This window comes from Protopterus annectens, chromosome 9.part0 (assembly GCF_019279795.1).
Source record: "Protopterus annectens isolate FY-2018-M chromosome 9.part0, PAN1.0, whole genome shotgun sequence".
Classification (NCBI taxonomy): Eukaryota; Metazoa; Chordata; order Ceratodontiformes; family Protopteridae; genus Protopterus; species Protopterus annectens.
In genome coordinates, this window is record NC_056743.1 from 159,488,523 (window position 1) to 159,506,262 (window position 17,740).

Sequence of the window (17,740 nt, forward strand, 5' to 3'; positions counted from 1 at the left end):
ATCAGGCTAATGGGGCGGTAGTTCCCGGGGTCCGTGCTGGCTCCCCCTTTGTGTAGTGGGATAACCATTGCTGTGCACCATTCAGCGGGCACAAAGCCTCAGGTGAGGCTATGACTGAACATTGTAATAAGGTGGGGTGCCAGTTCATGTAGAACACAGCCTGGGATGTTGTCAGGTCCCATGGATGCTGTGTTCTTAGCTTTGGATAGTGTTTTTTACCTGTGCAGCTGTGATTACAGGAACTTTGCATTCTTCCAGTATAGAGATGGGCCCTTTAGGGGATGAGAGGGGGGTAAAGTTAGCACTGAACCTGTCTGCCAGGATGCTGGCAATATCAGTTGGTTCTGTATATTTAGTGCCATTGTGCTGTAACTCAGAGCAGATCTGAGTGTTGCCATTGAGATTCTTGACATAGCTATAGAATGCTTTGTGGTTGTCTTTAGAATCAGTGGTGATTTTGTTTTCATAACTATCTTTGGAGGATTTTATGTGGGATCTCAGTTTCTTACTAAGGCTGACCAGGGAGTTCCTCCAATCATGGGATTTTACTCTTTTTTGCAACAGTTTCTTTCTTCTGTTGTAGGGTTTGTTTATGGCAGGTGACCACTAGATTGGCTTCCTGTTTTTGGAGGACAGCATCTTGGTTCTGTTAGGGATTGCACAATCTATGCACTCATGTAAGTGCTTATAAAGTGCATTTGTGTAGGATTCAGCAGTCGTACCTCCATTGTCTGTCAGCATGGGTGTCATGAAGTTTGCCACTTCTGTCTTAAGAAGCATGAAGTTGGCTTTGGAGAAATTTTTTACAGTGGTTTCCCTAATGTGGGGTGGGGGCGGGATGTGGAAGTCGAGGGTGATTAGCTTGTGGTCATATCTAACCAATGAGGAATTGAACACTGGTGTGGAACACTGGTTGCCCATGTTGGTAATGACCAGGTCTAGGATATTGCTGCCCCTGGTGGGGGTGTGGATAAGTTGATCCAAGGCGTTGGAATTTATGAATTTCAGAAAACGTTGAGCACAAGAGTTGGTACATGAGTTTTCCCAGTTAATGGTGGGGTCATTGAAATCACCCATTATTAGGGTGTTAGGTTGTACCCTAATATTTTCCAGTGTATCAAAAAGTGAGGAGTGGGAATCCTGGGGCATGGTGGGGGATCTGTAGCAAGCTACAATTTGGATTACTGTCTTGTCCAGAGTTAGTTGCACTTGGATAATCTTGGATGCATTATGCTGAGCAACTAGCCTGGAGATGTGGATATCCTTAATGAATATGGACACACCTCCGCCTTTAGTGTTTCGGTCCAGGTTAGGAGGCCGAAAGGTGTGGTATGAATTATAGCCTTGTAATGCAGGGGTGCACTCTGGAGCCTTGAACCAGGTCTCTGTCACTGCACAGATGTCGATGTTCTCCATTTTAAGGAGTGCCTCAAGTGAGTGCATTTTGAGGTTTAGACTTCTAGCATTGAGCAGCATTACCCTCAGATTTTGTTTGCTTGTACCTGTTATGGTGGTGAATTTGTCATTTGAACCTTGCCTAAAAAGAGCACTATAGGGGTGGCAAGCGTCTTAGCCAGTATCCAGAATCCCAAGAGTGACAGCTACAGGCCATCTCTGGCAAAGCATTGTGGTTTGTTGATCATGTCATTCCAGGCAGACAGATACTGGATCCCCTTAGAATGACACCAGAAGCTTAGCCAATTGTTGAAGTCGATCATTTTGTCCTTATACTGTGGTATCATTCTGAGCGATGGCAGGATGCTTTTCAGGTCTAGGGTCATACCTGCCTGGGCTACAAGATCAGACAGCTCCTCCATGTCTCTTTTCATGTAGTCCAGGGAGGTACATCTCAGGTCATTCACACCAACAATGACAGAGTCATAGCTGTACTTGTTGTGGAGTGACCTGAGTGCATGCATTATGTGGCAGATCCTGGCACCTAACAGGCAGCTGATAGTAACTTTCTCCTTGTTTAGCCTGGTGAGTGGGACATCAGTGTGCCTCACTATAGAGTCACCTATGACTAGAGTGTTGGGTACATTGTTATGCCTTATGGGCTGTGGTTAAGTGGCACACTGAGTTTGTGGGCTATGTGTCATTTGGTTTGTGTTGGGGGAGGAGGTTGCTTGCGTTTCTGCTTTGGAGGTCCCTGTTGCTTGGGCAGATTTTTATTGAGAGCCTCTGTGAATGTAGGTGTGTGTTTTGTGTTTCTATGTGTGTGTTTTGGTTGTGTAGGTTTTGAGGGACTATTTGATGAGTGTGGTGTCGTCCAAGTGTTTACCTTCTCCTCTTGACTGTCTAGTCCAGTCTTGGGTGAAGAGAGCTTCGCTTCCAGTTTGGCTATATAACTGCATCTCTCACAGGTTGAAGTGTTGGATGGTAGGAGGAGAGGGTTGTCTGTATACATGAGGCAATTGCTGCATTGCCCCAAGATGCCCAGATTCATCAGGTAGACAGGAGAAAGCACCGGGAGCTGACCATTAGGCATGCCTGGATAGGTGCTTATTTATTAAGTACTAAAAACTGTTTTCCTCTAGACAATTGAGGAAAGTTGAGTGCTGTAGTAATCTGTAGCTTATTTAGTGCTTACAACAAGTTCTGAATAAGTGCTGATCTCAAAGAAACAGATATGAGTGCTGAAACTAAAAAACTGGCTAGTTCTAAGAAACAAAATGAAGCTAGAAGGCTTCCCTCCAACACAGAAAGGCTTGGGGGTTCAGAAGCTTACAAACAGTCCTGGATACAGCAAATCTGTATCTGGACCAGACTAATTATAGGAAAGGCAGGAAACAAGCTTAGAATTTTCTTAAAGTGAAAATGGAGAAAGGAGGAGCAGAAACTAAGTGGGTTGGCCTTCTCAAATGTTTTCCCTGTATTAGGTAGAATGAGGTAATGACACTAAACTGGGAGGAGTATCCCACATCAAATTTTCAGTAGGGGCAGGCAACTGCAAGGCCACCAGGTATAAGAACAAAATACCAACAGGGAGTGAGGGTGGGAAACAAAAGTTATATGATACACTTCTTGGCAGAAAATCAGAACAAACAAACCCAAACAATTGCTTAATAAGTGTAGACAATTTCCAGTTAATACCTCACACACAGTGAAACTAGCTAGAAAAGTATGCAGTAGACAATAAAAGTGCTATAAATAACTTGTAAAAATAAGCAAAAAACAGGATACTTAATGTTATATATTACAGATCTGAGTTTGCGCAGTGCCCGTCCTCCGATTAGCTCAGTGTGAAATGGCAGAAACACTCAATGAGTAAGTTGGTAGTAACTGGCCAGCCACTGGGAAGTCATTGAGTGTACCATGTACAAGGAATGCACAAATGATGGTATATCACTAGACTTGATTTAATAATAAAGTTGCTTGGTAGCTGTAACGTGTTTCAGAGGGGGAAAGCAGTTGCATTTGGCTCTTTTCATTAGGATGAAGTAGCAATTTCCTATTAAAGACAACGACTTTCAATAACTTCACGGAATTCAGTGGGAAGAAGAATAAAACTGAAGAACCAGGGGTGCCAGGTTGATGTTTTATGACAGCTACGATGGATGGCTTCAGATCAGAGTAACATAAGGAATAGGTTGATCTCAAAAAATAAGTTTGATTACTAAGTAATAGTAGTCACGAGAGTGAAATTTATTCAACAGCATACATGCAGCCTAGTATTACTAAACAGTAACTGTATGTATATAAGTATGTATGTATGTATGTTTTTTGCACTGGGAACAAAGCAATATAATGTCGTGTAGCTGCACTATGTGTAAATCTAAATGACAATAAAGTATACTTTGACTTTGACTTTGTCATGAAGATACAACTGTAGTTTTAGAGACATGAAACCATACAGCCATGTTCAAAAGGCTGCAGTGATACTGCTGTTTGGGTTCAAAAAGCAGCAATTCACAGATCTTACTAAGCAGGATCTGAAGGACCCTTGAATCTCCTAAACAGACACTGTAGGCGATATGAAGTAATATTTTGTAAGAGTACAGTAAAGACTTCATTGTCTCAATCCATTGCTGGTCAGTGTTTCAAGGGGTATTTTGAGAAACATGTCAGAACTGATCCAAACTACTAATGATGTGATACTTTTTCTAGCTTTTCAAATTCTAAATGTAAAAATAGCCAATCATTCTAAAAAATCAGCTCCTGTCTCCATCTACTTGGCCTGTTCATTCTAGGGAAAGGGAGCTGGGCATCCTGGCCTATGCAAGAGCCCTATGGCTCATTTGTTCCTGTGTGGTAATCCCAATCAATCCTGCATCCCCCAGCAAGAGTCAGGCACTAGGGCATGTACCTGTTTGGTGGTTGAGTGGGGTGGCCTGTCTTTTACTCTTTGAAGCACCCCTTTCCTCCTCAGCAGCTCTCCCAAACTCAGCTGTTGCGTTCTTCCACAGGGAAGAGTGTCTCTGCACACTGAGTTCCTCTTGGCTAACAGTGGAATGCATTGGGACAACACTGGTTTAGTAGGCTTAGACTGCACTGGGATTTTTACCTAGTGCTCCTGCTAGGTGTCACTCATGTTCTGAGTCAGAACTGCCTCTCTCTCTCTCCCCATGATGGGAGGGACACCAGTGCCAGATCATGCCCATTATCCCAGGCTACCTTCTACAGGTCCCTGAGCCACCAATCAAATTCAGGTGGCCTGCCTTGTAGTCAAGAATTGATTCATCTGTGCCATGGGTCTGGCAACTTTCATAATCAATCTTAATCTAATGTGAGTGTTGCAAAGTAAAAAAAAAATGCCAAGCAGTCTAAATAAGACACTTAATTTGAAATCAATAACAGCAATTACAGTCTACTTCCTTGCAGCTATGTATATAGGGGTATACCAACTCTCTAGTTCATGATTTAATGTATCGATTTCACTAATTATCTGTTATATGCATTTTAAAGCACTGGCTAGAACTGGTGACATTACCAAGATCTCTGCCTTACCTGATTTGCTTTATTTTCAGAGAGAGTTTATAAATCCATGGATATTCCAAAGTCACCTATTCTCATGACCATTCTTGCCCTGTCAGTATTCTCACGGTACCAATACCTCCTTTCTTGAGGAGTATCATACAGGTTATTCCAGGTGTAAATTTGTGGATACTCATCCAGTTTATGTTTAAAGGGAGGCAATGAATCACACTGTATAACATGGAGGTGAAGTTTATTACAGGGATTTAGGAGGTGGTAGGTTTTAAACCTTTCCCTTTATCATTATTTATTTATTTAACTGTTGGTGAAGATTTAGGTCCCTAGTTCTAGTATTGGTAGAGATATTGAACTTGCAGAGAAAGAGGAGGTCCAGGACAATCAGGTCTCTAATGGCATGGCAAGCAAGTTAGAGATCTCCCCTCAAAAGTCTTCAAGACATTCAGTAAATGGATAAAGCTTCCAGCCTCTCTTGGCAGCTTAGGGACTTTAGGACTGTGATCTTTTTGATTAGGAACTTTTGGGGTCTTTCTATTTGTTCGATATAATCAGTTAGTTATACCAGAAAGGGAGCATTGTACACTATAACTGGCATGATCAATCCTAGGTATAGGGGAGTTAGGCCCTGGTGATATTCCTTTGGCAATTAGCTGGACTAAATAAAAGGATTCCCTTACAACTGTTGTTACATGATGGTCAAAACAGAGTGCGCTATCAATGCTAGTATTGCAGTTCCTGACTACATTTTTGTTTTGTAGAGGTGTTTCTGATTTGTTTAGACAGCTGGATGAGAGGAGAGGTTGTCTACCAAAAGTGATGATATCTGCTTTTTTAGAATTTAGATTGAACCCATTTTTAGTACACCAATAATTTACTAGGGCAAGTTCATTCTGGAAGGTTTGGGTGCCATATGATTACTTAACAACAACCCTAGTTTGTAATCACCTGCAAAATTTGTTAGCCAGAGGTCTTGACTCTCCACTTGGAAATCTGAGAAGTAAATACCAAAAAGGAAAGTTTCCAGCACTGAGCTCTGAGGCACACCTCTTGTCACTTTCATAACTTTCTGAAGAAGCACCTACAACTCTGACTGTGCGAGTTCTGTCTTTCATCACATTTGCTATCCATCTTATCACATATGGGTCAATTTTTAAAGCAATTACCTTTTCAATGATGCCGACATGGGGAATGGTGTCAAAGGCCTTAGCCAGGTCAAGATATGCTGCAAGCACTGTATGTTCACCATCTACAGCCTCAATAACCCTTTCAATGAAATTTACCAGATTAAATAGACAGGATCTATGTTTCACAAAATCAAACTCGTGGGGGTCAAGTCTAACAATATTTTGACATCATAGTTTATGAAGTCATTTATACTACTTCCATGGCTTTGCCAATGAGGCTTGTAAAGCTGAGAGATCTGTGATTGCCTTGGTCAGTTGTAAGGCCACCTTTATGGAGGGGCAAAACCACTGGTATATTGCCATTCATCAGGAACAAAACCAGTAGCTAAAATTAAACAATTTGAGGAGTGTGTCAGCAAGGACATGCTTAACACTATTAATTAAGCAACCAGGTATATTATCATGTCCCATGGAGGAAGTATTTTTGGTATTGGTTAAAACTGTCAGTAAATGAACTTCAGAGATAATTGGGGAGTAAGAGACTGAGATATTTCAGGGTTTTGAACAGGAGTTTCAAAGGTCAAATTGACACTAAATTTGTTTGCAAGTATAGTCTCAATGTCAGATGGATCAGAATAGGAGCGCCCATTATGAATAAGTTCTGAACAATGTATGATATTGTTTTACAGTATTCTAACTTTGCTTCAGTAGGCTTTATAACAATCTTTGTCTTCACAGACCAGCCTAGGTTCATGGGTTCCTTTAATGGATCTGATAATGTTTTTCAAGTCTTTCATAGGCTACTAAGCTACTTAGGAATATGAAGCTAATAATTAGCACAAAAGAGAAGACATACAAAAGGTTGATGAAGGTGTAGATATGGAGGATAAGGTATGGTACAAAAAGGCAAGAAAGTGAAAGATGAAATGGTGTCTGCAGAAGTCAAGAAGAACAAAGCTACTTTTGGTATCCAGCTGAAAGGAACAGGCGAGGAACAGGCCTGGCAAGGATGAGGGAAGAAATGAGGATGTCAAAGAATAGAGTGTTATAGTGTTACAACATACTAAGAAACTAATTCAAACTCATGGAAGGGATTATCATGGATATGAAACCTAGCAATACGACAGGTCTCAAAAGCAATATTATCAAACCATGTGCATGTCTTGAAACTTTTTAATGCATTTGCTAATCTCGCCGAACTGGGTAAATGATTCAAAATCCAAAAATCTCTGAGTGAATAAAAAACATGTTTTCAAAAACGTTATCAAAGGTGTTCACCTACATTAATATCTTGTTGCTTCTAAAGCTAATCCCTATTGTAGAGAATACATTTTCATTTTGAAATCACCTGTACATTAAAATTAAATACTGCTATAACTGACTGAAGGCAGCTGCAATATAATCAATAGTGCTGTATCATACCTCTCAACTGTCTAGATTTTAACAGAATGTCCAGATTTTTGCCTCATATTTTTGGTCTGTTCCTCATAAAATTTGTGGTTTTGTGGCAAATCACTGAGGACTGAAGTCACTAAATAATGACACACAGTTGAGTTTCAGACTTCATATTCTTCAGAAAATGCGTGCTAACACAACTGCTGTTATTCTAGCAACTTTCTATGTTTATAAGAGCACTATTTAAAATGTGTCCCTATTTTTGGGCCTGTGTCTCTGCATTATTTTAGGCTGTCTCCAGATTTATTGTGCTAAGAAGTTGAGATGTATGTGTATAACTGAGGTTTCTAATGGATCATATTTTCCTCAGATGTGATTTTTGACATTTTCCCTGTTTTTAAGATAGATTACACTGTAGAGTCACATGTAACTTTGTACTCAATGTGTCATCTATTAAGTGACTTATGTAGAGTCAAAAGCACATCAGCATCTGATAGTTATGGTTCGTAAGATGTCTTTCAATATGCTAATGAGAAGGTGTTGTGTTATTAATCATAAACCTGAAGCCACTGTCTGTGGTAACATCCAATTCCTTGATTTGATCAGAAGCTGGCAAAATCGGATTAATAAGTGAATAAGGATCCTCCTTATTAGATGGTCTAAAATGTATTACATTTTTCCTATATGACATGAAATTCCATTCTTTTAAGACTAGATAAAGAATAAAACCAAGATGTCCTTCTATGCTGCTCACCCTAGCTGGTTACTGTGGTGTCTTAGTGTCCTCTACAAACTCAGAAGTCCACAGTTTTCACTAACTGGAAATGCTGCCATAAATATATTAAAAAGAAAAGGCCCAAATACAGAGCCTTGAATTATTATTCTCTAACTCTGTTTTTATAATTTGGAAGAGAGTTAGGAATCTAGATGGTAATATAAGAATTCACCTCTACAACAGATATGGTTCGAAATATGTTATATTGAGGCACAGTGTCTGTGGGCTTTGCTATATTAAGATATAATATGTTTGTAGATAGGCCTTCATACAGAACATAAATCATACTATAAAATTCAACAGGATGGTGAGACGCAAACATTCACTCATGAACCTGTAATAACGAACGCCACCCTGTTGTTTAAATCACCTGGAAAAGGAGGTTATGCAAAACTTACTCAAACCATTTGTTAAACACAGTAGTCAAGCTGATAGACCTATAATTCTCCACTCTGTTTAACTCGCCACTTTTAGTATCTGCCACATCTGCAGGTAGCTTCCACTGTTTTGGAACATCACTTGTTTCCGACCTTTGCTGAAATCAATAAAGCTAGGCATAGTGCAATACAGTTTCTGATTTACCTCATGAAAAAGACCATTAAAGCTTTCAGGACATACTGTTACACCTGGCCTAATCATGTTTAATATAGCTGTTACCATGCAGTGACTGTGGGATAGTTGTTACCCCTTGAAGTATTAAGTAGATAGAGTGATAGAACTGCCCCCCCCCCATTTTCAAAAAGAGTTATTACAAAACATGTCATATATCTTGTCATAGTTTGAAACAACATTGCTAACTACACATAATATTATATCATCAGGAGAATCAAATCAAAAGGATTTCAGATGTTTATAAAAATACTTTTAATTACCTTGTGTGTGGCTGGCAAACTTCCTTTCATTAACTTGAACTAAACATTTTTAGTTTATCCCCCCTTTAATGAGCCTTGGTTTGCATGCACCTTCAAAAATCCTGATTAGATGGAATCTTTTATATACTTTCCACCTGTTTTTTTCTCCACCCTGGTGGTTATTTTTCACTATCTTGCAGAGTGGTGCCATTGGGAACACAGTGCTCAGTGATAATGTCCAGCTTCCTATACTATTCCATCCAATACTCTGTAATTCTGGTGTTGGTCATAGTAGAATACCATTTCCAGTGTTTGAAATCCTCTAGTATGCTGTAATAATCATCATGGTAAAATGTGTTGCTAGAACATATAATGCAAATTAGTTTGCTTAATAAGGTAGCAATTTCCAGGTTATACTGAGATGATCTGAGCTTCTGAGTTCGGTATCCACAAAGTAATAATTTATGGTGCAATCAGAAATGACACAGACCACGTAAAGTATGTTGTGCCCTCTAGTAGGGACTTTTATACTCTGGTTACATACAGTCATTTTGGTATGAATCATTTCACCGGGTAAAATTCTACATGATGACAATTTCTAACAATTTATGTTGGGAAATTCTAACCACCAGCAACAGTAAAATAATGGCATTTAAAACACATGCTTTGACAAGCCAAAAAAAAGAGGCATTGAAAGAATAAACATTAAGATTCATAAAGAAAATGGAATAACTAGGTAACGCAGAGTTAGGAGAACAAGTGACAACACCAGAATACTGAGAGATGAAGTAGAAGGGCAACTGGCTGCCCTGATTGAGAATAAGTAAAAGGTAGCAGAAAGACTGTCTTCCAGGTTCCTCAGGAAGTTAGTAGGTTGCCTAACATAGACTTTTAATAGATCACTGACTAGCAGTCAAGAAAACAAAAAGAGTGTTAGCCTATTACAAGTGGAAGCAGGGCAAATATGGGAAACTACAGGTTTACAAACCTAACAATGACAGCGAGGAATGTCACATATGGAATCCTGAAGTAAAGGCTGAATGCTTTCTTAGACAACAACAATCCTCAGAACAATATTCATGTCTAGGAAGTTGAGCCAAATCTGTGTATTTTTATGAACAGCTTACAGAACAACTTGACAGGCTTGTGAATTTGTAACACATCAGTGGTTACCTGGAAGACTGCAGGGACTGGGGTTGAACCATAACTAAAAACCTCAACTGTGAAGGGAGAAGGGCAGCACAGGATAGTTGTGGTGATTCACCTGATGTCTGTAATGAGGGGGAAAAGTCTAGTGAAGTACTGCAGAGGTCAGTACTCTTCAGAAAAAGAAGAGAGTAGGATCAAAATGTCTGCCATGGACACAAACATGGGTGCATCAGTGGGGGATGGGGATAAGGAATAGTCTAAGGAAGAGCTTAGAAAAATTGACCAAGTAGGGAAAACGTTGGCAGTTGAGTAGCAATGTCTGCAAATGCAAACTATTCCACTTGGGCCACAATACCCCTCATTTATTATATCAGCTGCTGAAAGTGGATCTGATGCCACACAAACTCTGAATGAGGGTACCAGCATGCAAAAGAATGCGTCATCATGGAAAGTGTCTTTCTCTTCCTCCAGGGTATGTAGGGGAGTATCACACTGAGATTCTGTCAGTGAAGCAGTTACTTTCTGCTGTTTCTGGTTTGGGTTATCTTTCATTAGTTAACCAGAGTTGCAGGTTTTAATAAAGGGGTGACCTCACTTTTTCTCTGCTCTGGGAGGTTTGCTAGGAGTTGCCATGATATATCAGGTATGTAGCTTCACTTCATTAGTTTGGCAGTCCTCTGTACCTATGTGTCATTCTAGATGCTGCCAGGAGCAATTTTGCTTCAAAGCAAAAGTGTACAAAGACTTTGGTCTCAGAAGGGACTCGGAGCACTCTGCCTTCCATGGTGATACACACTTGGGTTGGACACTGTAACTAAATAGGCAGGCTCAGGTTCGGGAGCTTCTTGGTAAATAGAACAAAAGCCTGCCTTATCTGGACCTACTGGCTGACACATTCAGCAAAAATTCACCTCTCTGTCCTCCCCATCAGTAAATCAGGACATCCCCAGTACCTGCCCCCTCTCCTTATCTCTAAGGTCATCACTGCCCTCTCAAAGGCAAAAAATACAGCCTCCATGTGACCCAATAACATTCCATGCTGCATCCTACATGAACTTAGACATGAACTTGCAGCACCATTAGGCACCCTATTCAACCAAAACCCGAGTACCGGCTTTGTCCCAGCTGAGTGGAGGACAGCCACTGTCATCCCTTTACACAAAGGTTGAGCATCCATTGATCTGGAAAATTATAGACCCATTAGCCTAACTAGCCTGATCTGCAAGGCCACAGAATGGATTATCATAGACCTCATTAACAGAGACATTGGCAACCTCCAAACACTCGACCCCTCACAGTTTGGCTTTGTCAAGGGGAGATCATGTCTGTTAAATCTGTTCGATGACTTTGAGACAGTCACTAAAGCCATGGATGAGAGGAAATTGGTGCACACCACCTACCTTGACCTGGCCAAAGCCTTCAACACTATTCCCCACTCGGGCATAATAGATAAACTCTCTCAACTAGGCATCAATCCATATGTTACCAGATGGGTAGCAAATTGGCTCACAGATAGAACCCACCTAATCAAAACAGGGGAAGCCACCTCAAGCAGTCGACCTGTAATGAGTGGCATACCCCAGGGATTGGTCTTATGGTGTCTCTTATTAGGGATATATGTCTCTGAGGTGCAGGCCAAAACCAGTGGGTTATGGTTGACCAAGTTTGCAGATGACTGCAAGCTGGGCACGGTCATCAATTCCCCAAGTGATGTGGACATCCTCCAAGAAGGTCTCACCCAAGCAAATGACTGGTGCCAGAAACATGGCCTCAAGCTCAATGGCAAAAAATGCATCATCATCATCCCCTGTGGTGAGAGTGACATCCCCACATATTATCACATTAATAACAACGTCATAAGCATGCAATCATTCGTGAGGGATTTGGGCACCCAGGTTGATAGCAACCTGACTTTTGACCACCATGTTGCTTTCTACATGGCCCACCTCATAAGTAAGGGTATCTCATCCGGGGACAAGGCGGTCATAACATCCCTGTATTCTGCACTTACAGGGGCAGTTTTTGAGTACAACGCCCCTTCGGCATATACCTCACAAAGCACATGCAGCAGCTGGAGAGACTACAGAGGTTCCTCACCAGGGGAATCCAGGGCCTCAAACATCTACCCTACACAGATAGGCTAAAAGCCCTGTCCCTCTACTCAGTTTCATACAGACTCTTCAGAGATGACCTCTGTCTGGCATACAAAGCAGTCAGACCCCACCTTGATGGGACTACTGCGTATCCACAAGTCAAACTCCACTCGAATAACCCGCAGGTGCAACTTCAACCTTGTCTGGGACATCAATAGGACTTGTTGGTGGGACAGATTTGTGTCCCAGACACTCCTCCATCTGCAGAATAGACTCCCTCTCCATGTCAAGCAGAATACCCCATTATCCCTTTTTAACCACAACCTGGATCACTGGATGGGAAAATACACCCCTGGGATTCCACCTGTGACCCTGCTGGATAGGGGCTTTGGGTGCGGACTTGTCTAAACATGGGCTAAACTCTTGGCTAGGCTTATAAAGGCCTCACAGCCAATAGCCTAGTAACTTCCTATGATCCTATGATCCTATGAATAGGGCATTACTATAGTTGTGTGCTAGCCCTAGTAATCCTGCTTTCCATACAAAATCTCTTCTGTCATTGTAGTCTAACAATATACACACAAAATATCTTGGCAGGTTGGCAGGTTTATTCTAGGAAGTGATTTGCTAATATGAGTCAGGCTTCATTGATTTTATTTTTTTACACTGTAAAATGTAAAATGGAATGACTAAAAGAAAGCAACAATCATTTTGCAGGGTATAAATTTCATGCACATATAACACAGGAAAAGATGAGGAAAAAAAAACAGTACAGTGTACCCAGAACCTGCACAATATAATTCATTTAATATTCATCAAACCACGATAACGAAAATCCATTAAAATCCCACTTGCTGAAACTGCATACCTCTCAACTGGCAAGATTTTCATAGAACATCCATATTTTTTGCCTCATATTTCGGGTCTGTTCCTCATAACATTTGTGGTTTTCTAGCAAATCACTGAGGATTGAAGCAATTAAATAATGACCTAAATTTGAGTTTCAGACTTAATATCCTTCAGAAAATGCATGCTAAGGCAAAACCTGACATTCTAGTAACCTTCTAAGTTTATAAGAGCAATATTTAAAAATCTATCCCTATTTAGGGCCTTTGTCCCCCTATTATTTTAGGTTTTATTCAGGTTTTTGAGCTAAGAGGTTGAGAAGTGCATGAAACTGTACTTGTCCAAGTAAAGAATAGACAATTTAGTGGGCTTGTTAAACCACTGGAGGATGGTCTGCGTCCATCAGCTTCTTCGGCTTGTCTAAATAAACCTTTCTGATTCCTGTCACCTGACCCTTCTGACAGGTTGGCAATCTGAAAAATGTTCCTTCTACTGCAGTTATTGAAGTCTTCTATTTTGGCCTCCACTTTCTCAGCCAGGTATTCTGTTCCTGTGGATGGTTTGTGTGTTGAGCCAAAATAGACCATTTTCATTTAATGAAGACCTTAACACCTTTTTGTTGTGGACGTTACTACATGTATTCTGTGTACCTACTTCTGCATACTTTTCAGATATTTCTATGTATCCAGAAACATACTGTGTTTGTGACTTGTTATAATGTTTTGTTGCATTTCTGTTTTATACCATTTCTGCCATTACCTCAAGTCATTACTGAAATGGTTATTGGAGTGGTCCATCTAACTGGTTAAATAAGTTGCATAAAGACAATAAACGTTTGCTGCATGTACTACCAGTTCATTGTAATGTGTCTTCAGTCATTCTTCCCATCTGTCTGCTTTCTCTTTCATTGTAATGGCATCCCCTAAAATCAACTTCATCATATGTGAGAAGGAAATCAGTGTCTTTGCCAGAGGTCTCTTTCTGGGTGATTGCTATGTTCTAGTGACACTTGGCCCTGAGAAATTCCAACCAGTGACATGTCACAGCATTTTGGGTGACACACCGGCATTCACCAACACCCGAGTTACCAAAGAAACTAAATGAACAAAAAACAAGAAATATCTGACCCTGTACTTATCTATTAAAACTCAACAACAAAAAAAGTCATTAATTGATGTTAATCAAATCAAATGCAATGTGTTCCATCTTTTTTTCAGTTCAATTCAAAATTACTATTAAAAGTAATTTTTTTTTGGTGCATTATTTTAAGCCCAATTGTCAGTGAGCATATAATGTTCTCTATTGTAAGTCACTGATTTTTCTTTTAATTTTATAATACATAGCAGCACACATGATTGGACTGTATTTTTTTAATAAAATGAATATGTAAAGAATTGTTTCTCTTTTGTTTGGGGGGTGGGGGGTGACACGCCAGCAGAGTCAAGATAAATAATTTCCGAATTTTTGACACACCAAGCCCAAAAGGTTTGCCATCAGTGGCTTAGATTAATATGCTGTTAGTTCAGATATGACAGTAACAAGTGATGAAATAGAACAAATATATGGGCCACCCACCTCAGCCCTCCTGTCATTTTATATCTGATTTTTATCCTGGAAGGAGTGGCACCTTTAAGAGCTTGTTAAATGACTGGAATTAAATCAATACCGCCAAATCAGAGGTTATGGTTCTATCTTTAGAAAGAGTCGATTGCCCCCTGCAGGTGAGGAGGAGAGCAGCAGCTACCATACGAACAAAAGTTAATTTTGTTGTCTTGTATGAGGGTGAAGATAATGATCAGGAAATGTATTGCCAGGACAGGAGTACTGAGGCACTGTGTCATACTTTTGGGATAAAATAAAAGTTGAGTCACAGGACAAAGTTCACTTTATGGCATCAGACTTACCTTCTGCCATGAAGTCTGGGTAGTGACTGACAGGATAAAATCACATACACAACAAACAGAAATAAGGATGTTCTTCATGTTTCACTGTTGCAGTCATCATATTTGAGTTATTTGCTTGCAGTAGCCCTCAGTCGGCCTGATTATTAAAGTCTTGGGTCCTGTGTCGGTTGCTGTCTCATCTTCCATGACATCAGGTAGTCAGGGGTACAAAGCATGCAGCCAATGCCATTACGTCAGTCTTTCATGCATGCGGTGCCCGAAACAGAAGCAGTTCGCAAGTGACGGTTGGCAGACTCCTGAAATTTGCGTTTTCGAGTTTCAGAACCGAAGTCTTCAACTAAAGCTAAGTACCCCGTCGGGGAAACTTTTTCTTGCTCTAAACCGATGTCAGTAAAAGTCAATAATTGTATTTCTTGTGGAAAGCAAATACCTTATAAAGATTTTAATTCATACTGTATTCCTTGCCTAGGCCCTGACCCTGACGTACCTCACTGTCGGTTTTGTGCCTTATTTAAACCACAAACTATTCGTCAGCGGTATATTTTAGCTACTAAATATTTTGGTACTCAGTTCAATTATCCAGATTTGTTTTCGGTAAGCCACCCAACAATTGGCATTCCCAAAAAACTCAAAGATAAATACAGAGACAGGCCACCTAGGTCCAAAGCTGCCAACGACGCTTCTCCTAAGCTAGTTGCCAGTTCATCGGTACTCAGTGAGGCGCTTTCGCAGCCCCTGATACCCACTACTTCAGATTCGCAGGCCTCTACTAAGACCCATTCGGAGTCCGGTATGCCACGAGATGCTTCAACTGTGGAACCTGCAGATGTCTCTACCTTGGATGGGTCCGGAGCCACAGTTCAGGCACCGGCTTCTGTGGGTGTTTTCAGGCCTACTGACTTGCATATTAAACCGAAGCCAACTTCTTCTTCAAGGCTAAAACTCAAATCTTGCCTAGGAAACCGACGCCCAGACTGCATGGTCAGGCCTCTATGCCTAAAAAACAAATGATAAGAATGGCTGAAGACCTTATTACTTTAATCAGGGGAAGCCAACCTTCCCCCTCTAAGAGACCTACAACTGAATTTGCTTATGATACTTCTGACCAGGATTCTGAAATTTCTGTCTCCTCTGATGACCAGGATTTACGCTTATCCACCTATGAGGATTCTGATGCCGAGGTTGGAGGCTGGCGTAAAGGTTAAGGTGCTTACCTTAGAAACACAAGGTGCAGGGTTTGAGTCTCACATGGGGTAATTGGCTAGGCTTAAAATGGCCCATGAGGACAGTACTAATCTATGAATATATTGCAAAGGACTTTATTCCCTCTGCTTCTCCCGCAGAGGATTTTTCTTTTGGTGAAACCTTGCATACTCGTAAGGAGCATTTTCACTGGGAAAAGTCAGGATTACTCTAATTCTAAAAAGAGGGTTAGAGATTTCTTACTCCTGCCCCATCACAGGCCTTTAGCTATCCCTCCTGTGCTGGACATTGTTGGCAATGTCTTTTCGGAATCTAGCTTGGCCCCTGACTCTTTAACTCCTGCTCCCAGAAAACCTGATAGATATTACAGGGTTCCTGATTTCTCACAAGTTCCTTTTTAAAAATCCTACTGCGGATCCTGAGACCATTTCACAGGGACCCAAGGGCATTAAGGCTACTACTGACAAAAATCCTACCCCCTCTGATAGAGATTCCAGGGCCCTGGATAGATGGGGTAAGAAGATATACACCTCTGCAACCTTGGCCATCAGGGCCTTAAATTGCCAGTTTCATGTGTTAAAGTATCAGCAGCATATTAATGGATTGCTTAAACAGAAAATGATGTTGATTCCTGATTGCACTGAAAATAAGGATTTACAGGATTTAATGCATTCTGTTGAACAGGTTGGAAAACATACTTTGCAATGTAGGTTTGATTCACTAGAGGCATCTTGCAGGGCTGCTGTCACCGGGTCTGTACTTAGAAGGCATGCTTGGCTTAAGGAGCAATCTTTGCCAGATCATGTTAAAACTAAATTGCTGGAGGCTCCCTTAAATCAGGACCGCCTGTTTGGCAACAAAGCAGAAGAAGTTCTTAAAAAGATGGAGGAAAAAGCTAAATCTATGCAAACTGTTAAAGATTTCTTACAAGTGCAGCATCCAAGATTTAGTAGGCATTGGCCCTCAAAAAATTGGTCCTTTCCGGCCTCTTCCAGGTCTTCTCAGTTCAAACCCAGAACCAGCAGAACAACCAGGCTTCAGTCCCAGGGTACGCATAGGGCTAGGCAGTGGGGGGGCTCCCACTTCCAAATCAGAGAGTAGTAAGACTCTCCCCTGTGCTAATCTGTTTCAACGACTTAACTTTAAAACTTCCAAGCACTTCTCAACTGACTGCTCCTTTTGGGGGAAAGATTGCTCTGCAAGCAAAAAATTGGGAACTCATTACCCAGGACAAGTGGGTTTTAAACATAGTTTCCTAAGGATACAGATTTCACTTCCACACATTAGCAATCCCAAACGGTTGGCCAGATCTACCCCCAAATCAGTGGGCAGAGGCTATAAAGCAAGTACTCTCTCTCTTAAGATTAAAGGCTATTCAGACTGTACCAGAAGGGGAAAAGGGACAAGGTTTCTACTCAAGACTTTTCCTGGTACCCAGAAAAGACAACTCATGGTGTCCTGTCCTGGA

The 17,740-nt window shown here is 40.9% G+C and overlaps 1 protein-coding gene across 1 annotated transcript in view; it reads right to left on the reverse strand.

Annotated features, from left to right (window-relative positions):
- LOC122810503 (high choriolytic enzyme 1-like) overlaps nt 1–17,740 on the reverse strand; it is a 194,970-nt gene that overhangs the window by 169,433 nt on the left and 7,797 nt on the right. The window contains exon 2 of the mRNA XM_044082085.1: nt 6,096–6,195. Within this exon, the coding sequence (XP_043938020.1) occupies nt 6,096–6,195 (100 nt within the window). The remainder of the gene's footprint in view (nt 1–6,095; nt 6,196–17,740) is intronic.